Source organism: Spinacia oleracea, chromosome 2 (genome assembly GCF_020520425.1).
Source record: "Spinacia oleracea cultivar Varoflay chromosome 2, BTI_SOV_V1, whole genome shotgun sequence".
NCBI classification, from domain to species: domain Eukaryota; kingdom Viridiplantae; phylum Streptophyta; class Magnoliopsida; order Caryophyllales; family Amaranthaceae; genus Spinacia; species Spinacia oleracea.
Window position 1 is genome coordinate 87,427,681 of NC_079488.1, and position 24,871 is coordinate 87,452,551.

At 37.2% G+C, this 24,871-nt stretch overlaps 2 protein-coding genes across 4 annotated transcripts in view; one reads left to right on the forward strand and one right to left on the reverse strand.

Annotated features, from left to right (window-relative positions):
• The first annotated feature begins 1,797 nt into the window (after nucleotides 1-1,797).
• On the forward strand, nucleotides 1,798-3,599 carry LOC110804225 (protein trichome birefringence-like 9). Its single transcript, XM_056836171.1, has 4 exons — nucleotides 1,798-2,153; nucleotides 2,233-2,622; nucleotides 2,981-3,166; nucleotides 3,197-3,599. Exons 1-4 carry the CDS (start codon nucleotides 1,813-1,815, stop codon nucleotides 3,573-3,575), a joined length of 1,296 nt encoding a protein of 431 aa, XP_056692149.1. The 5' UTR covers nucleotides 1,798-1,812; the 3' UTR covers nucleotides 3,576-3,599.
• Nucleotides 3,084-24,871, reverse strand: part of LOC110804224 (uncharacterized) — a 36,004-nt gene continuing 14,216 nt past the window's right edge. The window contains exons 6-18 of one of the 3 annotated variants that reach the window (XM_022009782.2): nucleotides 21,516-21,634; nucleotides 21,339-21,411; nucleotides 21,040-21,260; nucleotides 20,887-20,931; nucleotides 20,203-20,299; nucleotides 19,778-19,969; nucleotides 12,916-13,001; nucleotides 12,702-12,783; nucleotides 8,294-8,446; nucleotides 7,041-7,145; nucleotides 4,715-4,885; nucleotides 3,861-3,920; nucleotides 3,084-3,757 (exon numbers count right to left, since the gene is read on the reverse strand). In XM_022009782.2, the coding sequence (XP_021865474.1) occupies nucleotides 3,644-3,757; nucleotides 3,861-3,920; nucleotides 4,715-4,885; nucleotides 7,041-7,145; nucleotides 8,294-8,446; nucleotides 12,702-12,783; nucleotides 12,916-13,001; nucleotides 19,778-19,969; nucleotides 20,203-20,299; nucleotides 20,887-20,931; nucleotides 21,040-21,260; nucleotides 21,339-21,411; nucleotides 21,516-21,634 (1,518 nt within the window). In that variant the 3' untranslated portion in view covers nucleotides 3,084-3,643. Of the gene's footprint in view, nucleotides 3,758-3,860; nucleotides 3,921-4,714; nucleotides 4,886-7,040; nucleotides 7,146-8,293; nucleotides 8,447-12,701; nucleotides 12,787-12,915; nucleotides 13,002-19,777; nucleotides 19,970-20,202; nucleotides 20,300-20,886; nucleotides 20,932-21,039; nucleotides 21,261-21,338; nucleotides 21,412-21,515; nucleotides 21,635-24,871 lie in introns of all 3 variants that reach the window. The other 2 variants (XM_022009781.2, XM_022009783.2) reach the window with 2 other exon arrangements.

The window sequence follows — 24,871 nt, forward strand, 5'->3', positions numbered from 1 at the left end:
ACAATATTACTATAATATTACTATTTAGAAGAAACCAACATACTAACAAATTTATCCTTAAAATACAACTCGTAAAATAAGAATACAATAATATCCTAAATAGATATCTAATAATATACCAAAATCGGAACCCATTGCCATATTGGATTTAATATTAACAAATACAATCTCCAATAAGCGCATTTTAGCCTCGATATCTTCAACTAGATCTTATAATTTGTTTTATTGAAAATTAATTAATTTCAAAATTAGAGGGGAATCTAATAAGAACCCACATGAAACATGTGAATATGTTTTTTCTTATATAAAAGTATTATCGAAGATTTTTCATACGTAGTAGTATACAATTTTTAACTAAAACTACTTATGAGTATAAGATCATAGTTAGAGCAACTCCAATGGTTATAAAATGGACCTGCTTACAAAAAAAATGAACATGTGAGCAGGTAATCCACCATTGGTACAACAATGACATAAGCAGCTGTTAAATTCTTGTAGCCATTTTAATAGCTCAAAAAAAATATAGCTCAAATAAATAAATTATTTAAAATAAATATTATATGGAGCTACAAAGTGTTGTAGCCCACCAATACGATAACTTGTAGTTTTAATCAATTGTAGCTAAAAATTAACGTGACAAACTTAGCCACAACATCTCGTAGCTCACCATTGGAGTTGCTCTTACATTCTATGATCAAATACTTTATGTTAATATAAAAATTCTCGATTAAATAATTATAGTTTTGGGATAATAGTTATGATTTTGGTTTAATAGTTATATGTATCGTGTTAACACTTGCTACGTATGATATTTGTGCTAAAAGTTATGATTTTCTTGTTAATAGTTGAGTTATGTATTTTGGCATTAGCGGTCTTATGAAAGTAAGACAATGGTACACAAAACTTAGTCAACTAAGACTCCGTTCTATCGACTTATTTGGTGTGAATTTATAATATCTGAACTTATTTGAACTTATCCTAACTAATCTGAATTTATTTGAAGTTATCTAAACTTATTTTATATCTGAACTTATTTTATCTGAAATAAACTTATTTGTGTGTGAAAATGTATGAAAAAAACATATATTTTTTTTTCCTGAAGTGAATTTGTCTAAACTTTTTTTTAAAAAGAAAAATTTATTTGAACTTATTTTATCCGTAATAAGTCACAATAAGTCGAACAAAACAACGCCTAAATAATACTCCCTCTGTCCCTTAATACTCGCACCGTTTTGACTTTTTGCACTATTCACATAATTCACTTTGACCCTATTTTATTTCTAGTATATGAAAATAAATGTTAGTGTATAATATATTGTTGGATTCATCTTAATATATATTTTCAAAATATTAACATTTTATAAGTTTTTATAATATGTAGTTAAAGATATTGGTGGTCAAAGTTGTACATTGGCATGCGTGTCCAGTCAAAACGGTGCGAGTATTAAGGGACGGAGGGAGTAGCAACCAAAAAAAATGGACGGGGTCAATAAAAATGCATAGTAAATTAGGAGTATAAACCTTCTTTAAAGAAAACAATTAACCAGTGGCAAAAGATAGACGTGCAAATCTGCCTGCTAGGGCACTAATTATATAAGGAATATATTTTATGTACATATAATTAAATTAAATTAAATCATCTAAAATAAAACAATTAAAAGTTTGTCTAAAAATAAATAAAGAAATAAAATCAAAGTTCTACCCTTTTTTTTCCCCTTTTCCTTAAATTTTTAACCTAGCTAACCGACAAGATATATCTTAAAAAAAACGGTTTAAAAAAATTTCCTCCCTCCTACCTCCTAGGCTTCTCATATGGATCTCCAAACTCAAACACAGAGAATCATAAGCCTTTATTTCATTAAAAAACATGCCTATATTTATGTATGTTCCTTGTTCCTTTTAATTGCCACCATTTTGATTGCAATCTCAAGTATTGTAAAGCCTTTTGATCTCCAATATTCTGTTTACCAACATAAACAACAAAGTTGTGACTATTCTAATGGACAATGGGTTTGGGATGAGAACTACCCTTTTCATAGCTACAATGAGACTTGCAAGTTCCTCGATCCTGGTTTTCGTTGCCGTGAGAATGGACGTACTAATCAAAGCTTCCGTCATTGGCGATGGAAACCTCATGGGTGTGATTTTCCTAGGTACTTGTTTTTTATCAATTTATTTTTATTAAATTTGGTACAAATTTATGTATTTTGGGAATGTGTTTATACGTCTCAGATTCAATGCAAGTGATTTTCTAGAGAGGAGCAGAAATGGAAGGATTGTATTTGTCGGAGATTCAATAGGGAGAAACCAATGGGAGTCACTATTGTGCATGCTATCAATAGTAGTTTCAAACCAATCATCAATGTATGAAGCAAATGGAGTTCCCATAACTAGACATAAAGGCTATTTCTCCATCATTTTTCAAGAATTCAACCTCAGTGTTGAGTATTACCGCGTCCCCTTCCTTGTGCGTGTAAGCCGTCCACCTCCAAATTCGCCGGAACAAGTACGTGGAACCATTAAGGTTGATAAGCTCCACTGGTGGTCGGAAAAATGGCTAGGAGCAGATGTCTATGTTTTCAATAGCGGTCACTGGTGGAATCAGGCAAAAACCATCTCGTCGTATGTACTCATTTTTGTTCGGACTCTCTTTTATCTTCTGAACATGCTCCATTGTTTCATGCTCCGATGCTCGTGTTCAATTCAATTTATTTTAATTCAGATGATATTAGGGTGATGAATCATTTAGCTCGACTTTGGATCATATTCGAGTCCATCTTTTGTATATATAGTTCAAATTCGGACTTGTAAACAAGTCAGTTTTTGTCATGTCTAGCTTTCCCCCAATATCAAAAACCAGCATAAAGAGATGGTTCCAGTTTCACATTTCTTTTCATCATCCTGGGTGTTCATTTAAGGAACACTAGAACAGAGTATATGCAAAAGTTACAAAATTGATACTTTATTTCTTTATTTTCAGAGGCATCTATTTTCAGGAAAGAGGGGTTGTAAATATGACAATGGATTATACAGAAGCATTTCAACGGTCAATGAAGACGTTGAAGTCATGGGCAGAAGAGAAGTTAAATCCACAAAGAAGCCACATAATCTTTCGAAGCTATGCTCCAGTTCATTACAGGCACTGCACTTTATGCTTTTTTACATTGTTATAACTTTGGGCACCATTATCATGAAAAAAATTGAGGAATATGTTTCAAAATTTACAAGATTGTGAATATTTCAGGAATGGAACATGGGATACAGGAGGTACTTGTAGAGATAGGCAGGCACCTGAGACAAGCAAAAAGAAGCTGCAGGAAGACCCGCCGTTCAACCAATATATACTAGACGTTGTCAACGAAATGGAAGCTGACAAGATGAAGGTCAATTTTTCAAACATTACATATCTGTCTGAGTTAAGAGCGGATGGCCACCCATCAATCCATCGTGAGCCACTTTCTCAACAACACTCTATAGAAGACTGCAGCCATTGGTGTCTTCCAGGAGTTCCAGACATATGGAATGAACTTCTTTACTCTGAATTACTGGCTAAAGATTTTAGAATTAAGAGATAAGGTTGATCACATCATGCATTTGGCTTTTATATCAATGGTCATAAAGATTTCCTTGATTCGGTTCAGCTTCAGGTTGATTCTTCTACATTCTCCTCAAGCTTTGAATCTTCAGGATCTATCTGCTTCATTTTTTCAAGCTGCCTCAGCAGATCCAGACGCTCTGACCCATATGGAGATGGTATCTGCAAGATATATATAGTTTAGTCGATCCAGATAAGAAAGGCTTTGCACAATATAGAAAATGCAAAGTTGGGAGTAAGGAACTAAGAATCCAGAAAAACACACCAAGGCTGGCACATATCTTTGGATTGCTGCCAACATTGCCGCATGTCCAACTGCAGTTACCTGTCATTTACAGGAAGTAGATGAAATGATTTACTCTTTAGACTTATAAACTATAAGTGCCAAAAACATGGAACATCGTCATTGCAATTTGCCAACCAAAACAAAAATAACAACCATAAACATTTAATGTTATCATATAACATTTAGCAAAAGTTTTGTTAGGAGCATAGAATTTTTTTGCCGATGAGGTCGTGATTGCTATGATGACGGAACAGCTTGTAAAAGATGAACAAAACAAATGGCGGCTAACTTGGTGTGAATTTCTTTTTAGAAACGGATTTCAGCTTCGTTCACATTTATTATAGTTTTTTCTTTTTTTTGGCAAATCATTTATTGTAGTTTATGAAGTATTCTTTTAACATATTATAACCAAACTATCATAATGTGAGTGACATATTTGGTGAACAAATAATTACTTAAAATATCATATTTTATAAACTGCATGATGAATTACTAAAATATTTTGGCCAATTTAACAGAAGCACAGATCGGGAAAAAATGGGCTAATAAACGTGTCACCATTAAGTAATGGGGCGGCGCAGGGAGAAGGATATGGTTTTTGTTGCAGTTTACGCAACGGCGTTTTGCAGAATGGAAAATACAATACCGTTACAAAACGGTCGTTCTGTAGCGGAACAGCTGAATACTAGGAGAAAGAAAGCAACCTTCATAGTTTTAGTTGAAATTTTAACTTAATGAATCCAGAGAGTCAAATATCTAGATCCTAATAGTACACAAATAGCTCAAAAATAATAAGAAAAACTAGTTCATATTTATTGGGCCAAGATACTCACAGGAAGAAGCATGAGAACTCCAATAGGAACCACTGACGCCATGTCTGTACAGGTTCTACGAAGATACTTCTTCTCCTTTTCGGTTAGTTCATCACCTATTATTGTTCTTCTAAGGAGTCCCATTGCAGCAGCAACATCAATAGCTAGAAGTTGAGTGCCTTGCCAAACATCCTACAAAACAGTAATTATAAATTATTCGGAGTAATAACATAATGCATTTGTAAGTCAAATTCCTACAGAAAAAAAGTAGGTGTAAATACTTAATCAAGACAGACGTATTAACACAAGAGATTTATAGAAAAAAGAAAAGTAATATCATCGCCTATTCCTAGATTTTGTCCAAGAATTTGTAATGCACCGGGCACAGGAGAAGGGTACATTAGGAAATAGGAAATGCCATTAAAATTTAATAAGAGGTAGCTTGAGCGACAAGAAGATAGAAATTAGTTAGAGGAGGCCAAGAGGGAATCAGTTGTTCTGCAAAAACAGGACATAAAAGGAGTGAAATCATGAAGAAAATTGTGAAAGTATAATTTACTTTGGTTAGATGGTAGTTGGGAGCGTCCACTGTCCAGGCACTAGAAAGTCTGGAATCGTAATGCAAGTGTTGATGAATATGTTGCATCAACATACGAAGTACAATCAACTATCATTTCCCAGTTTAATAATGAGAATTTCCGTCTCTTCTCTGAACTTTGAACTTTCAACCTCAAAAATCTAGTCTACTACAGAATCATAAATATCCATGCATTTGGTGGACTATATCCTCTGTTTTCATATAGACAGCACTGATTTTACTACTTTGTATGAATTTCATAACACACTACTAACCCAAAGCCTGATTATGATGGGGTCTGAGAGGTCAAATGAAAATAACTAGCTCCACTATTGCAAATGAGTTAGTTGTCATCAGATCTTTGATTGGAACAATTATAAATGGACAAACTCTCGTCCACAAAATTATTCAAGCTGGCTTTTGGGGTTGAGCTTTGCAAAATTTAGCAATCAGTTAAATTTAAGATATAAGTATTGATTTGCACCTTGGAAAACATATTACTAAAATTATTGTAGAAAGTATTTTCACTAAGTTCTGTAAAAAGATAAACGAAGTACTCCCTCCATTCCTTTTTGATGTTCCTATTTGGAGTTTTGGGTGGAAAATAAGAAAATAGAATCTTGTAATGATAGTGTGTAAGAGTGATGATTGGGTGTAAGAGAAAGTAATAAAGAAATGAAGGAAAATAATAAAGAAATGAAAGAGATAAAAGATATTTTATTAAAGTAATAAAAAATCATAAAAGTGGGGCTGGGTGGGTGAATGGGGAAATGTGAATGAATTAAATAAGGGATGGTGGGGAAATTTATAATAAAAAGTCATGTCAAAAAATAGAAACGGGAAGATCAAATAGGAACGCTATTTATGGAAACAGGAACATCAAAAAGGAATGGAGGGAGTACAATGCAATCAATATATGGTCAAAATTACATATTGAAGAACGTAAAACTTTATTACATCTATTATTTAAGTCCGGATCCTCTGTTCCAAATTCGTGTCCCATCTATTGTCCCAACTCAACAAAATGGATCAATTCCATTTGTTGTGATGAAATTGGTGACTTGCTGGTTACGATGGGGGAATTCCAATGAGTAGTAGATGATTTCTCATCGAAAACAAACTTTTTGATTGAGATTCATAAAAAAATCATTCTCAAATTCTCAATAGGTTAATAAACCTTATTTTTCAAAATAAAATAAAAATAACATTTATTAAGGTGGTAGTGAGTGTGTATGAGTCAAAACATGAACACAAATTCTTATTTAAAAGGGGTGTACAATAAATATTGTACACCGGAGTAAAGTTAACTCAAAATTCTTAAAAGTTAAGTTTAGTATGTAAAAGTTATCTATTTTTTAGTGATAAATTTTTTTATTTTAGTAAAACTTATTTCTTCAAAATCACAATTAATCATTTAACCCTTTAAAATGTTTATCTATCAACTTTTTTTAACTAATATAAAAGTTAATCAAAACTAGGTTAAAGTTGTAATCTTGGTTACAAACTAGACCTTTTGAAACATGATTGACTTTGCCAAACATAATGCTGTCGGTTGTATTCATTGCTATTCGGCAACGTTTTGTTGAGTTGAGACAGTAAATGTGGCACGAAGACAGAGGATCCTGACTCATCTCACTCACATCTGGCCACAAGTCCTTGAAGAACTAATTACTTCATCTTCACATCTTCTTTGAGACCATCAATTACTACAATGCAGGAGTATTCTATTCATACTAAAATGGTATATATTAATATGTTAAATATGCATACCGTGCTCGTCTCTTTCAGCTTTTCAATTGACTTTCCAATTAAGCTCTCATTCTTCTGGACAGGTACTAGTTCAGTACCTCTAACTGCAAGGGGAAACTCAATTTCCTGAATAGAGATAATTGAAACAAAGTCATCAGTGCTACAATGTGACTCTTACCTATAGAGATGCACAAAGAAGTTAGTGAATTAACTTCTTTAGAAAGTAAATTTATTATGAAAACAGATTTTGTCGCTGTAGGCATACAACTTCAAGGTGCCGTCCCTTCTCCGTCTCGCTCTATGTTTCTACATAAGCAGGTCATAGCTTTTCATTTTATGAACTTTCAGGATTGCAGATATGTGTAGAAAGAAACTCAACGGACAGTAAAATAATTTTTGATCCTTGTCGTATACTGTAGAGAGGTTTAGAAACATGCTTTTTACAAAAATGCTATGTGTAGAAAGAATGACTAGGGCTGGCACACAAAAAAAAGGATTAGGAATAAGCCATACAAAATCTAGTCTTGTAAACCCGTCAAGGAAGTAGATTAAAGGGTACAAGGCAGGTTATTAACCCCACCACCAGCTTGCATTCATCATGACTCCTAAATCGGAAGCTCCACGAAGAATTTCCCCTCATCACTTCCAAGAAGTCAGAAACTGTCCTTATCTGAAGCCCTTATTACATTGGATTTACAACATCATAGACTAGGAAGGACAGCTTGAAAGAATATGGTGTTTCAGATAACAGCAAATCATTTGGAATTTCTCCATATTTGCGACTTACCCATCAAATAAGCTAATGTTGATACTGATTCTAGGTCCTGTACCTGGAAGTATTGTAGTAGAAACTAAAAGGGATACTTAGTGGAAAAGAAGTGAAACTATTGTTTTAATGGAAAGATGTATGCTGAACAGGCAAGAATTTTGAATGTGGGAGCTAGCTTTATTCTCTCTTCCAGAAAATTTTGTGATAACTCTGACAAAGGAAGTCCATTGGGTGGATTCGGATTCAGGGATGGATAGCGTTTCTTCTTTTGGTTGCTCAAAGAATGGTCTCCTCCTGCAAATTCCTGAAAGACTACACTAATAGAAACCTGAACGCCTATTGTAAATAGACATCCTAGAAAGATCTGCATTCCAAAAAATTATTACTGAGGTAACGAAAACAATCTAAGCTATGTTTGAACCTCAATTAGGAGAAAAACGGATCTGAAATATCATGTCAAGTGAAATTATTTTGCACCAAAAAAAAAACTATGTTTAATATTTACCTCTTCATTTTCAGAGTCTGTAGTACTGCTTTGAACTCGTTTTTCTAGTTCCATGAGCTCACTCCTCAAGAGTTCAAAACGGTGAATTTCACTAGCATCTGACTTTCCAGTGTCTGCACTTGATAGGCCAGATAATCCCAAGGACCTGTTACCCTGCATTTTCAAGGGGAAATAAAAAGTAACACACCCAAAAGGACACCCTGAGGCTGCAGATAGCAGAAAACAGCAAGATAATTCATTTAATGGCCACTTTGGGTTTTTCAGACGACGAAAAAATTTAACCATAGAAGTTGAAAGAAGGGAACAATCAGCCGACAGCATGTCCACATGATTGACAACAATGGACAACCCAAGAAATCAAACCCTACTAGGAAAAAGCTTCTTAAGACCCACTGCTTCACAACTATAAGTCTATTTCTAGTTTTTCAGTCTTTATACAAATTCCTCCCTCGAGCAAAGTAAGTAAGAGCGACAAAGATGCAAGGGGAAAACTTTTCCCAAACATTTTCGGAAAGACCATCTACTAGTTCGTTTACAAGAACGAGGGTCTCTAGTTTGAATCCACTGAGAAAGAGTAGCGGAACTCCAAACGAGGGACACTAGAGCAACTTGATCGAAACTCCTTTTTACTTTCCGCTCTTTCAATTGTTCGTTATGCTATTTCTCCAGCATACCCTTACAGCAGCTTGACTGCTACTAATTAGATCTGACTGCTACTAATTAGCGGAACTCCAAACGAGGGACACTAGAGCAACTTGATCGAAACTCTTTTTTGGTGTAATGAGATCTGACTGCTACTAATTACCGAGTCTAACATGAATTTCACTTCGTATTGTTGTCATATTGTATTCTATCAAGACAAGTAGTTCAAGAATTTTTCGTGTCCAAGTAACAAAGTCCATAACATGCTAGACTCAGATAATGTGTTGTATCAAGACAGGTAATTGCAAATTTTTCATGACCTTCAAACAACACCCTAAGTTGAATTTTCTACATAATTTGTGAAGGTCTGTGTACTATAATGTCCAATCCTTGCAGTTAATAGTAATATATGTACTAATAATTTTTATAGGATAAAAAAATTACTCCGTAAATAATAATGATAGAGAGGCAATAGGTCGTTATCACAGGTGTGGCTTCTGAACCTTTGGTGTTCAAACATGGCTAGGCTTTGTGGTTTTTCAATTGTTTTGGCCCTTTTATTTGTGTTATTCCCGAACATACATATCACTGACAGAGAAGGCCAGAATATGATGATAAAAGTAAATATTGACAACACATAAACCTGCACAGGCGGATCAACCAAAGCAGAGCCACACACGAACAGTTGGAACTTACAAGCGTCTATAGGACATAGACTCTACTTTGAGTCAACACAGGTTCTAGGGCGGGAAATTTCCTAATAAAGGTGATGTCCTCCAGAAGTTGTAGATGGCTAAATTTCACGTGAAAACGTTATCCACTCTCCTCCTCCACCGCCCCGCCCACCCCCCCTTCCGCCCCACCCCACCTACATACATGTCACTGGCAGGGATGGCCAGAACAAGATGATAAAAATATGTATTGCCAACATATAAACATGCAAACAGGAGGGTCAATCAAAGGAGAGCCATACACAAACAGTTGGAGCTTGACAAGCTATGGGACATGGAGTCTACTTTGAGTCAACACACACGGTCTACGGCGGCAAAATATCCTAATAAGGTTCATATCCTCCAGAAGCTCTAGATGGCTAAATTCTACTAGAAAACATCCCCCCCTCCTGTAAGGTCTATAATCTGTTTTGGTCATCCTCTTCTTCTGTTCCAATCCTTTAACAGTCAAAACAATGCTTAAGTTCCTCTTAATATGCTCAAACAATCTAACTCTGATTCTCTCATGTTTTGACCTCAAACTTACCTGGACCATTTCTCTCAAATACTATACTCGTTCTAGGCAGACTGACTTGTAGCTTGGTAAAGAGCTTTTCCTGTTTCTGTGATTGATTTTAATTCCTAGATGCACGTAATCGTTAGTGTTGCTACATTTCCCATAATCACCATTGCCATATTCAACCAACTTATGAATACGTGGCCACTATTTTGCACCACAAAGTAGAGAACAGTTAGACTTATTTTCCTTCAGTTAAAGTAGAATGCTTAAGCTCACACAATACCATGTGGTGCTTTTAAATTTCAGACACCCATAAACACAGTGCAACATCCTCCATCATTTCCCCCTTGCCCTAAAACAGTGTCACAAACAAAATTACCTTCTTCTACATAGCTTATGGGCCCAAAAAAACATCAAAGTCGAGAAATTCTTTTTGATCACAAAAGCAGCGTTCCTGATATTTTATCTTCATACATGATATATGAGGTCTGAAAATCCCAAAAAAAAGACAGTATGCTTATGTTGCACCCTTTGTTTAAAAAGGCGCAAGGCGCACTAAGGCGCACAAGGGTCATGGAGCCTAGGCGCAAGGCACAAGGCTCTGGCGCGCGCCTTTTGGATACAAGGCACACATAATTTCCTAATAAGCCTTAAAATTTGGTAAAGAACAAAATTAACACAATTATTACTCAAGACAACATAATACTATTGGAGTGCCATATTTTCTTGTCGATTCATAAGCATCGCGTGATCCCGGCTCTGGAGTGCCAGAATTAGAACCTTTCAAGGTAATTACAAGCTGGAAATATGAAAATTAACTCATATTATGCTACTACAACTACCCAAAAAGCTTAGGTTGTAGAGATAAGACAGTTGATAGGTCACATAGGGTGTGCTTATATCATTAAAAAAGAAAAAAAAAAGTAAATTACAGATCCACATCAGCCTGTTGCGCCTCAAGACCAAAGGCGCACAAGGCGCTGCGCCTTGCGCCTTACCCAAGGCGCACGAATACGCGCGCCTGGTTGACATCAGTGAGCCTGGAGAGTTGAAGGCACCGAAGGCTGAGCCTAGGTGAGCCTTGCGCTGAGCACGCTTTTTTTTAACTAAGGTACTTGCACCAACTTTGATGGGCCTGTCTTCAAAACAAAGCATACTGATTTAGAGTTTTGGGGACGCTTCAGAACTGTTCCAACAAATAAACTCCCCATTGAAACATCCGCAATCTATTACACTTAACATTTTTTCCTTCACAACACGTGCAAAATTAATCTATTCTGACCTTTCTTCCACATGGCAGTGCAAAACACACACACACACTGGAGAACTAGGTTCAGTACTTCCTCCGTTCCTTAAAGATTGCCCCATAGGAGAAATGTTGCTTTTAAAAGTAATTCTTTTTTAACACTTTTTTTATTTTTTGGTTGGGTTGAGTTAATGAGAGAGAGAATTCGTGCCACAAAAAGTAGTTTTTGTGAAAGTAAAGGTGTGGTCCCTTATGGCTATTTATGGGGCAAACTTAAGGGGACAAACCAGAAAGGAAACTGGGAAATCTTTAAGGGATGGAGGGAGTATGAAAGAATTTGCAATATGATCAAGATCAACTTTAAAAACCTTGTACTCAAACCCTTTTATCAGGGTCATTCTAGAACAAGAAGCTCTAACCCTCCTAAACGTTTTTCTAAATTCAGCCATCTTCTATCCAGAAAATATTTTTGCAAAATTGAAATTCCAAGGAGAGAGAAACTTATACCCAACAATAAACAAAATCTTGTTGCTAACGCCACCTTAAGTAAACTTTCATATAAAGTATCGGAGATGTTCGGAACAATTATTCTGAACCATGCAAGTGGAATTCATGATCTTAATCATAAGCTTTGGAAAATGGAAGAAAGCTTCTCAAATTTCAAGCTCAGAATAAGAACATGCAGCCTTCTCGGCTTCCTCTTTAAGCTACATAAAGACTGATTTATACACAAATAGCCTTGCCTCCTGAATGACGATCAATGTTGCAGTTGCAAAGCACTTAAAGCCACAAGAAAAAACAAAGACCTTTTAAACCATGGCCCAAATTCGAAATGTAAAGATGGATGCTGGTTTAGCATTTCCCCAACTTTACTTCTGATCATGTGCCAGACATGTTTAAGATGCCAAAGCTCAGAAGAAATGGCAACAACCTACACTTTCAGTCTTGCCAATTAAAAATATTCAACAGCCCAGCAACTTGCCTTCCTTAGGGCTTAGGGTATGACTAATTCTATTTTGCATTTGTAGAGAGGACCTTTAATCAAGCACCTCAAAAACTCTCAGTTTATGATGAATGATCCCCGTATATAACTAAAAGCTAATAGGAAAAACAACATTGGTCAAACATATTCATGATTTGTATACCAAAGTTGTACCAAATACCAATAAACAGGTGATCTCTCAGCATTGGTACCAACTCATTCACAAACAGATATAACATGGTAGACAGAATACTAAAGGAATAACATAACCAATGCTAAATAAATACATATATAAAGATGATGCATACAGTCATATCAGAAGTCTTGGAAGATTCAACGCCAGGCTTCTTCACTGTAGGGCGGAACAGGAAGGACCATAAGCCACGAGGACTACTGAAAGCTCCAAAAATGTAGTTTTGAAGATTAGTCTCACATCATAGTATTGTGGATGTTTGATGACAACAAGTCATGATAACGAGACATTTGGTATCAGAAAGCTTTTCCAACTGCTTATATGGTTACCTGTTGTTCTTGTCCTGCACAAGAGCACCTTCTTTGCCCAATCTGCTTCCCTTGGCAGTAGAAATTGATGCAACATCATCATTTTCCTGGTTGATGAATAAGTCATTTTAGTGTAAAGAAAGATATGAATCATTCAAGAGGACACAAAATATTCCCAGTCTCTCAGAGAGTTTAATCCTAGGTTGGTACTGTATCATGGACTCAAAACGTCCTTCCTATGTAAATTACTGGGTACACAACAAAGAGTCAAGGAGTGACTTAAGGCAACCGAATCACTAAAAGATCCAACATCATCCATCAGGAACATTTGACTAAGCAGTCATATCCAAATAACTTAAAAGAAGTCTTCTTCTTCCAAGGAATCAGAGGGGAAAAAAAAGAGACGATCTCATGAGACAAGGGGTAGAGTGGGAATCAGTGTTACCTGGTTCGCCCCTAACCCCCGCGAACCGCGAACCGGTTTGCCTGTAGCGATTCGCGGTTCGACGGCGATCCAATTCGCTATTTTTCACGAACCAAACCAAAACCCTAGTTTTAACGATTGAAGATCTGGGAAGGCGATAGAATGATAAAATATGTTGGGGCATTTGTTTGAGAAGGACATACACGTTGATCGCGATCGTCAATTGTTGTTTTTGTTGTTCTTTCTTCTTGCTGAATCTAAGCACCATGGGAGAGACTGGAACTCTGGATGTCGATGGTGAAGAATGAAGATGATGAATTGTACTTTTTGTTTTAATTTTTTTACGTTGTTTTGCACTTTTTGTTTTATTATAATACTTTTTGTCTTATTATTATACCTTTTGTCTGTACTATTGTTGTGCATTGCACATAGGTCATGGGTGTGATGTCCCATTATTTTATCGGATATTTCATGAAATACCCCCGAGGTTTAAGTTAATTCACCAGGTACCCTCGTTGTTTCAGTAATCTACCAGGTACCTCTCAGGTTTCATTTTCTCGCATTAGATACCCTTAATGACACTAACTGACTAACGGCGTTAAGTAGGCGTTACTGTGCTTTGACTCTTTTGCCCTTATTCTGGCGCAATTCTAAGTAACTGACATAGACACCCAGGTCTCCAAAAATTCAAAACCCCCACCTCTCTTCTTCCTTCTTCCTCTGTTCTTCTCTCGAAAAACCACGCAAACCCTAAAAATAATTTCACGATTATGGAGGAGATTTTGGGGGAAATTGTGTGGAGTCGATAAATTGGGGTCTTCATACTTCAATTCACACTCTCGGAAGCCGAAAGTCCAAGAATTTCGAGTTTTTCAAGTTCATCAGCAAAAAGGTCGTTTCGAAGTAATCAATCAAAGGAAGGGTGATCTGAGTGTTTCTCTTCTTCAAAAGGTACTCTCTTTAGTTCGTTTTGTTTACTTGCATGTTTTGGTTGATTTATCTGCGAAAATTCTAGGGTTAGGGTTTATTTTTTGTGATTGGGTTTATATTGATAAAATTGATGTTGTTCAGTTGATTATGGGTTGATAAATTTGATGTTGTTCAGTTGATTAATGGGTTGTTAACTGGTATGATTTATGGGTTGTTTATTTGTGCTTTAATTCTTGTGTTAATATTCTGTAATTTTTCGATTGTTTGTTTAGGAATGAGGAGAGCATTGTGGTTGTTGTGTCACTATAATGGGTCAGATTTTGATGTTAGGATAGAGGATGTTCGTGCCACTGGTTTCATGGGGATGCTTAGGAGTATTTTTTTGGATTCAGTTAAGCAAGGTGTGTTCTTGTCTAGGAATTTTAGATTGTATTATAAGGATCCTAAATCAGGCAAGTCAATCGAGTTATATGAAGATGGTCATGTTCAGTTGATGTTTGATGAGTTTAGGGGAACAGATACTATAGAGGTATTCTGTGAGGAATCAACATTAGACCAAAGGGTTATGTTCAGGAAACTTGTCAAAATAATGGAGGATGAGAAGCGAGCCGAAGAAGAATCTCTTAGATGTAGGCAGGAGGAAACTCAGAGGGCTAGGGAGGAGGAGTTGAGGAGAGAGCAGGAGGAGTTGAGGAGAGAGCAGGAAGAGTTATTGAGAAAACAAGAACAAGAGGAGTTGTTGAGGTACACTGTGGCTGTTGAGGTCCCGATAATATCGTGCGATGACATGAGTGTTGAGTATTATAGGGTGTATAGTCAACCTGAGGAGATGGTAAGTGGGATGTCACAACCACCACCTGAATCACAACCACCTACCCATCCCTCATCTCCACCACAAACTGATCATTCCCACCCCTCTCCACCACACACATCACCTACCCATCCCTCTTCTCCACCACATACATCACCTACCCATCCCTCATCTCCACAAAGATCTCCTGTTCAGTCCCCCCTTTCACCCCCACAAACAGAGCCACAAACAGAGCCTCAAACTGACCCTGCTCCTCAACCTCAACCACAATCAACTGCTAAGAAGCATAAAACTCATCCACCTAGACAAGCAGGGTTTAGGGTTCCTAGAAGTAGTGCTAAGAGGCTTGGCATATTTGTAGCAAAGGAGAGGAGTTCTAACAGAAGCAGTGGCAGGTTTAGAAGGGGTGGGCAATCTGAGGAGATTCCAGTCAGGGAGGGTGATGGTCCTATGTCAGAAGATGATGATGAGGAGAGTGAGGATGAGGACTTTTCTGTATCTGATGAGGGGGAAGATGATGATGTGACACAGTTTGTGGATTCTGATGTGGAGGAGGAAGACCTTTTGGAAGTGGATGTGGGTGAAAAGACCTTTGAGGATTCATTAGACAGGGAATCACATTTGGATAAGGTGTACAAAAATGGAAAACTTGTGGGGGAGATGCTTTATGGGGAGATTAAACTGGAACCTTGGATGATTTTCTCAAGCAAAGAACATTTCCTAGAGGTGTTAAGGGATTTCTGTATCCAAGAAGGGTTTGCTTTGACTCCGGATAAGCATGATTCCAAGAGGTTCACAGCAAGGTGTTATCAAGAACAATGCAACTGGAGGATTCATGCATCTATGCTCATGGATGGGGTTAGTTGGGCAATTAAGAGTGTGACAGGGGAGCACAAACTGTGTGGCAGATTAGATTCTAACCCCATGGTTAGTTCTGAGTGGTTGTGTAAGAAACTCATGGAGGATATTAAATCTAATCCTGACTATCCTGTTGAGGGCCTACAAGAAAGATGCAGGGTGATGTTTAGGATTGAAGTGAAGTTGAGGTTGTTGTATAAGGTTAGAAATATGGCTAAGGAGTTGATTCATGGGGGGTTTAGTGAGTCCTATGGTCTGCTGCCAGCTTATGCAGAGATGATCAAGAGGACAAATCCCGGAAGCTATGCTCTTGTGACATGGACTAAGGAGATTGTTGGTGCAACCCCTCACTTTAAGTCATGTTTCTTTTCCTTTGCTTGCATGATCAAGGGGTTTTTTGAAGGTTGTAGGCCAATTATTGGCATTGATGGTGCTCACCTCAGTGGAACCTACAAGGGACAAATGCTCACTGCAATTGCCATAGATGGGAACAATGAGATATTCCCAATTGCTTATGGGATTGTTGATGGAGAAACTGGAGACACTTGGGCATACTTCTTCAGATGCTTGAGACAAATGTTCAGAAACTTTGGTGTGCACAGAGAGGACTGGACTTTCATAAGTGACAGAATGAGGGTAAGATTTATTGCTTTTTCATAGGGGTATCTGGTGAAAATCTAAGATACCTCAGGGGTATCTGGTGAAAATATAAGATACCACAGGGGTATCTGGTGAAAATATAAGATACCTCAGGGGTATCCGGTGAAATAAAGTTTATGAATTACCAATGAATTGTTTATGTGTCTAATGTAGTGTTTATGTGTCTGATGTGGTGTTTATATGTCTGATATAGGGTGTGGATGGTGCTGTTTATGAAGTGTTCCCCCAAGCAACAAGGAGAGTGTGTGCCCAACACTTGTACTCCAACTGTAAACAAGCTGGCTGGCATGGAACTGCCTTCCATAAGTCCTTCTGGGTTGCTGCAAATGCATACAACCCATATGTGTACAACAAGGCAATGGAGAAGATTGCCAAAATTGATCCAAAGGCTGTGGATTATCTGTCCCAAGTGCCAGAGCAGTGGTCAAGGCACAAGTTTGAACCACATGTGGTTTGTGATCACAACACCACCAATTTTGTTGAATCTTTCAACGCTTGTACCAAGCCTTTTAGAGACATGCCAGTGTACACTCTGATGGAAGGTAAATGTTTTGTCTTTGGCTGCATATGTTTTACACCACCCATGTCCTTTTTTTTAATACATTTTCTGTTTTGCTGCTTTATTTTGTTTGTGCTTGGATGCTTGGATCTAATAGAGGCTAGGAGTTGGTGTATGAAGAAGATTGGGTCTAGATTTGACAAGGCTGTAGAAATGGGACCAAACCAATTGACTGAATATGCTGCTGGGGTATTAGAAGAGAGGAGTCAACAGTCTAGGTTTTGTTCTGTAACAGTTGCTGGGGGAGGGGAATATGAAGTGAAAGAGGGGGCTGTCAAATACCCTATTAAGTTTGATGCAAGGACTTGTGGTTGTGGAGTATGGCAAATATCTGGCATACCTTGCAGACATGGCCTTAGGGTTATTTACCACCAAAGACTTGAGGCTACTGATTTTGTGTCTCACTACTTCAAAGGGCAAGCATACAAGTTAACTTACTCAGAGCACATACACCCCATGCCTGACCCAACCCAATGGCCTTCTTTTGACCTTCCTATTATCCTCCCACCACCCATGAAGAGAGCATCTGGTAGACCCCCTAAACTGAGAAAAAGAGGTAAACATGATCCAAAAAGGGGAAAGAGAAATAGCACTGTGAGGTGTGGTAAGTGCAAGGAGGTGGGACACAATGCAAGGACATGCAGAGGTGGGGCCACTGCAAAGCAAAAGAAGGCTGCTGCTGCTGCTGCTGCTTCTGGTTCTGCTGGTGCAGCTGCTGCTGGTGCTTCTGGTTTTGCTGGTGCAGCTGCTGCTGGTGCTTCTGGTTCTGCTGGTGCAGTTGGTTCTGGTGCAGCTGGTTCACAGCAAGGGGGAGATCAAGGTGCTTCCAGTTCACAGCAACAACGTAATGCATCAAGTAAGGGAAAAAGGAAGCGTACTTGATTTTGTGATTTATGCATAACTTTTTGCTAAACTTATCATGTATATCTTTTGCCAATGGGAGCAAGTTTTTGTAGAGCTACACTTAAAGTTTTTGCGTGTCGGGGGCACACTTTTGTAAAGCTACTTAATTCGGAAATGAAATATCATATTATTGATGAAATGTCATCATTCACTTTCTCATTACAAATACTAGAATAAAAAACATTACAATGCCAATTTTGATAGTTCCATGCATTAATTTCTTTTGTTGCTTGAGTTTCTTCTTCATTTGGTGAATTTCTTCATTCAAGCTTCTGTTTTCTTCAATTTCTCCTTCCTTTGTGCTACCTCTGTTGTTTCTGATTGGCAGTGGTTGCTCAATGCTTCCCTTGCACCACTTGAAGTTGTCACATAAGTCACACTTGTAATATAGTCTTTGAGGATTTTTCATTGTTTCTGAACTTCTTATTGCAAATTTTTTCCCACATATGTTGCATGTTTTGTTTGGAACTACAACGTATGAGGATTCATACGTTGTAGAAGAAGATTGGGAGTGAGAATATGAGCTCATTTGAAGGTGAGTTGGGAATTAGGGAAAATATGAGTTGGTTAAGGGGAAGAACAGAAATTTGTAGTGAAGAGTTGCAGCGGCTCCCCCTTTAAATAGAGAAGGCTCACCAACGGCTAGTTTTTTTAAAAAAACTAGCCGTTGGTGAGCAGGGGTATCTGGTGAAGTTACCATAAAGCACAAGGGCACCTGGTGAAAATCTAAAAACCTCAGGGGTACCTGGTGAAATAAATTACGAGGGTACGTGGTGAAAAAAAGTTTCTAACGGCCACTTAACGGCAGGGTTAAGTCATGCGAGAAAATGAAACCTGAGGGGTACCTGGTAGATTACTGAAACAACGAGGGTACCTGGTGAATTAACTTAAACCTCGGGGGTATTTCATGAAATATCCGTTATTTTATTAAGTTTCTTTTTGCCAATTAACTTCTGCCTTTTTAGTTTTCACGTGACTTTGCTAAGGATTGTGTAATTAGCCAGAATGTATTTTCCTTATCAACTTTAATACTATTATTATTTTTATCGCATATTACGCTCCGTACTTTAAAATGTAACTACACAAAAAAAAATTCCATACTTCTCTCGCGAACCTAAAATCAACTACCTACGAACCGCGAACCCGTACCCCGTACCGAAACGAACCAAGAACCAGGTAACTCTGGTGGGAATCTAGCAATAAGAAGTATTCTCTGTTTCTTTTGAATCAATGACAAGAAACCACAACTTCCTCTGAAAGAAACGATTGATTTGCCAAAAAAAAAAGCCACTCATCACTCATGCATGGTAGATCATTCTTGGACTTAAGAATTGATTCCCCTGTTTACTTCAAAATTTATCAAATATCATCAATCAGTATGAAGGTAAAAAATCTAAGCATTAAGTCACTTCATGAAGAAATTAAACTCGTTGGTTTGAAACTTGGAAGGGCCAATATGAGCATCATGCCAGCTTCCAAAATTAATTGAATGAACATTAAATATGAAAAACCCTCTTTGCAGTCTATATAGCAGAATAGAGGCAATATTCCACGTCATGTTAAGTTGTCATTACCAACAGGTGTTGCACAAAAGGACATTCATGCTTTTCAGCAAGAATACAACAGAAATACTTTGCCTCCCATTGAACGAGTCTGAGATAGAAGTCCTTCATCACATTGATCATTTAAAGACAATGCAATAAACAAAAAAAGGAAAAAAGAGAGTAAAGAAAGATACCTCCTGGAGAGAAGCTGCCTTAGCTCTAAAAGATGCCTCAAGAAATTCTGCTTCTTTCTTAAGTTTCCTTATTTTTTCAAGATCAGAGCAAGCAGCTTTTAGGTGCTCTTTTCCTGAACCAGTACTGGATACATGCATCTCCTGGATCAATGTTTCCAATTTGACCAAAGCCTCTTCAACATTTTCTAGTGCCTGAAACAGACCCAATATCATCAATCAGTTGAAAGCGATTGATTTCTTTCATATACAAAAATTATTTAATAAATTATCAAAAAGACATAAGGAGAATTTATTTTCCTTTCCTTGAAGGAAAGACACAGATCTAGAGTTGAGAATTTCTAGCAGCCTAGCAACAACTTCATTGCTAAAAGAATTTGCAAAACAAGATTTCTTTGCGCATGACACATAAAGTAATTGAATTATACCTTGTCAAAAGAATACGGATCTTCCCTCGAACTGAATCTAGAATTAGTTTCAGCTTTCTCAACAGATTTCTTAATCTTGCTCCTTGCTAAGTCATCCCTGAGTCGAAGTGTGAAACAGATTGGTATAGTTAGTCAGTAGAGGGGGGAGACATCATAGTTTCAGGAAATTGAACCATTCATATCAAATTACTTCACTGAGTGTACATTGATAAATAACCTAGTAAATACAAATGCATGCTTTTGTTTTTGGTTAATCAACTCCACACCGGTTTTAACTAAAACAGAAGCACAAGATTTCTAGAGCTTGATTGATATCTCTGACATGAACATCCTAGACTTTCCTATCTCATATCAAACCAGGCATGCCACACAGTATTTTCACCCCTCCCTCCCCTCCAGATTATGTTTTTTGAATATTCTAGGCGAGGAAGCTTGTCTTATGAGTCTTAAGACACCAATACTAATCTAAATTAAGTAGCGAGAGATAAATTCAGCAACAACTCTTGCAATATTTCTTATCTAGTCCACAAATAATTATGGAACTAAAAGATGCTTCAGCACTAAGAGACTCATCATGGAATTGAAAATTTTCAGACCATGCAAAGGTAAGCCTTCTCTCTATCAATTATTTCCTACTTGAACACCCACACCCTTTGGTATAAGTGAACAATAGAAAGAACTTACTTTAGCACCCCCTGTTCCTCCATGCAACTCTCAAGCTGGTGAAGTCTGTGTTAGAAAACTGACATGTCAACGCTAACGAGCAGAAACGTAGATGTTTAGCAATACACAAAGAAAGACCCCAATAGAGGGAAAAAAATTATATGCAGAGATTACCCTTTTGAAAGAAACCATGCTGCTTTCACATTTGAAGGGTTCTCCACCCACTTACTGTGTTTAATAAAGACACGGATCCAACGTGAGCAAACATCTAGTGCTTGTAGTATAGCTTCTGAATTTGGAGGAGATTCAGATTTTTTTTTATGCGCGGGGGAATGTTTGATAGTGTTACTGTAGCCAGGATAGAAAGGAAGCCAATCCAACTCTTCACAGACGACCTGTCAAATCATTATCGTTATATACTTTTTTCACTCTACAGATATAGATTTCACAACATCATCAAAATACATGGTTACCTCAACATACAGTTCGTAAGAACTTATTGAAGAGAACTGTGGATAATACAACACACATCCCCCAACAAGGTATCTAAAAGAGTGAGCAAGAAATGAACAAGTACAAAGGAAAAGTTAGCCACAAAAGACAAATTAGTAAAGATACATGGACCATATTACTCCATACATATGAGATACCTGATGAAGCCTTCCATCGGTTCAGGAGTTTTATCAAAACCATTTGCAGCCAGGAAAGATTTTGTACTTCTACCAAGCGCAACAAAGAACCCAAATATTGCTAGGTCCCTCTCCAATACCTGTAATGTTGGAACAAAGAAAAGAAATAACCAATTAATATACCTAACTACTTCAGGTTATCAGCATCCATGTTCCATCAAGTATATAATATCAAGAATTAGAGTTAAAGTCAATAAGAAAATTTGCTAAAACTTCAACACGCAAGTTCATGGACTACATTCCTAAATCTACTTCTAAGTTCTCTTTTACTTGGTCAAAACTACTTATTGTCTCCATTTCTTCTTTCCACTCATAACATAATACCATTCTAGACACCATTGAAGACCATTTCCTCTAACTTGATAATGCATAACTCTTTGCTTCTCCTCTTTTTCTTTCTTTTCTCAGATATCGCCGTTGGGAATAAGAATTGCAAAAAAGATATTTATGCCAAAGACATGACCAATGTTACGCTTGAGTTGACTGGAATCTCAAAAGAATCAATACCCTAATTTGTTCCTTCTTAAGAGCACCTTTATAGAGTGCAATCTTCAAACTAATGACAAGCGCAAATGTAAAAAAGGGTCAATTATGGCCTCTAGCAACAATACCACACAAAAACAAAAAACAAAAACTAAGACAAGTAGGGGACGTTTGGTTGAACGAAATAAATGGAATGAATCAAAAAAGGGATAGATAGGGAATGAAAAGTTATTGCCTTTGCTATAAGATGTTGTTTGGGGATTTGGCCACTCAAATTCACTTCCTTCTCTCATCGTTGCTCCACCACATCTCCCTCACTCTCATGTGACACACGCCCCTGCCCTTCCCATTTTCAACGCCGACGCCGACCTTCGTCGCCCGATCAGTCTCTTTGCCACGCCGGAGCGCCACCGCCCCTTTCTCTCTCTTCCTTCCCTTATTGGTTCACCAGTCACCACCACCATGGATGGGGTAAATTTGAGGCTTTAAAGGCCATATTCGCACATGAAAACTTCGGATCTGGAGTTTTCATGGTCGAATTTTAACATCTAAAGCTATTTAATGATATGAAAGCTACTTTTAATATTTTAATCTTGAAATTTTCTCGCCGGGTTGTGTGGGCGGAGGTAGTTTTTTAAGTTGTTGTGTGATTTGTAACGTGTGGTGGTAAGGTAGGGACGACGAGCTATGTTACCAGGACTCGAGTACGGGTGTCTGATTCGGATATGGATCAGAGTGTCAGACCCGGTAAAGTTGAAATTTCAAGACACGGGACACGGAAAAAATTATGCAAAAAAAATTAATCGAAGAAAAAGGAAATTAACATTAAAGTTCTCTAAAAAAACAGAATTGGAAAAGTCAAAGAGAAACAAAGAGATTAAAAAACCTAATAATAAACAAAGAAAGGTGAGTACATGTACAAGAGTACAACTGTAAAGTACTTCCTCCTTCCCACATTGCTTGTTACACTTTCCTTTTTCGTACGTCCCACATTACTTGTCACACTTCTAAATTAGGAATGACCCACAATTAATTATATTGTCTCTCTCTTCCCAATTAATTAAAGTTTGGTCCCCACACCCTCTCTCATTCAATTAAAAAAAATACCCCACTAACTCCTATTACATCTACTTTTTCAATAAAATAACAATTGAAAATCAAACAACCACTTATCACCTAAAACTTTGTGCAAAGGTAAGTGTAACGAGTAATGTGAGACGGAGGGAGTAGGTCACATGAGTTTTCAACACCAGAATAAAAGGAAAAAAAAAAAAGTAAAAGGACAAAGCTTTGGAGAAAAATTGCAAGAAGTACGCACCACCCCATTGTACCTCGCCGGAAAATAATCGTCGATGCTATGACTATCGGAAAAAATCACATCCCTGAGTTCGGATTCCGATTCTCACTCAAAACAAAAAAGAAGGTGAAGTAATCCAGGGTTGATTAAAACTATATCAAAAATTTTCTTAAAGTTGGGGCAGCCTTGTATGATTAACCAGTCATGGATCCGGTACGGATCCGTGTCGCGTCGGATTGACATGGGTATGAGCCCAAAAAGACGCGTGTCAAAGTAACAAAAACGACGATTCTATTTAGGGTGGAGGTGGAGGTGGAGGTGGAGGGGTGGTTCTGAAGAAGGTGGAGGTGTGGTAGCTGCAACTTTGGTGGGACATGTTAGTAGACATGGACATGGAAATGGAAATGGAAATGGACATGGACATGGACAAGGACAAGGACAAGGACAAGGACATGTGTGGAAAAAGGAATGGAAATCCCCTTGATAGTGGAGAATCAGAGTAAAAGGTAAAGGGAATGATTGAAATGCAGCTACAAGCAACAACAAAGGGAATTAAACATGGCCATTCTCTTTCCTTTTCTTGTATACCAAACGCCCTCTTAGCTACCTCAAATTAAGAAAGAAGATAGTTGACAAATTATCAACTAAGCTTTCCCCAAATGTAACAAAAAAAATTTATACTTCCTTTGTTTTTTATTAATTGCACCATTTGTCTTATTTAGAAGTTACATATTAATTACACCATTTGTCTTATTTAGACGTTGCATATGTATTACATCATTTCCTTTTATGATATGAGTTCACATGCTTTTTGGCGTGTTTACACACCAATTACTCCCTCCGTCCCAAATTAGTTTTGACGCTTATCAGGGCACGTAGTTTTAGGAGATAAGTTGTTTGATTATCAAATACTCTCTCTGTCCCTTTTTGTTCTTTAGTTTTGGTATTATGCACGCGATTTAACGACTAATTAATGTGCATTGAGATTTTTTTTTTTTTTATCAAACAAGGCAAAATTACGTTTATTTATAATGTTTTCACTTTTATCAAAAATCTGACATTGGGAACTTAGGGAAAGATTTAATGCCCCAATGGAAAAGAGAGAGATTAAATGTCCGATGAATTTTATTGGTTAAAATAGTCCTTGGGCACAAATTTTGATAGAATATTAAGGCATTTATGTGATAATATTAAAGGAAAGATAATCAATGTAAAGAACAAAATGGGACACCCGAAATAGAATACGTAAAGAACAAAAAGGGACGAAGGGAGTACGGAGTATTATTTTATTAGGCAAATAGATGGGAAAATAGATAGTGGGGTATTATTTTATTGAAAAGTAGATAGTGGAGTAAATTTTTTAATGGAATGTGAGAGAGTGTGAGACCTAACTTTTTGGTATCGGAAAGAGAGACGTATAAAATAATTGTGGGTCTTTTCCCACTTAGAAGTGGAAAAACTAATATGGGAGTATGGGGCAGATAAAAATGGAACGTGTAAAAACTAATATGGGAAAATAGAATGCGTAAAAACTAAT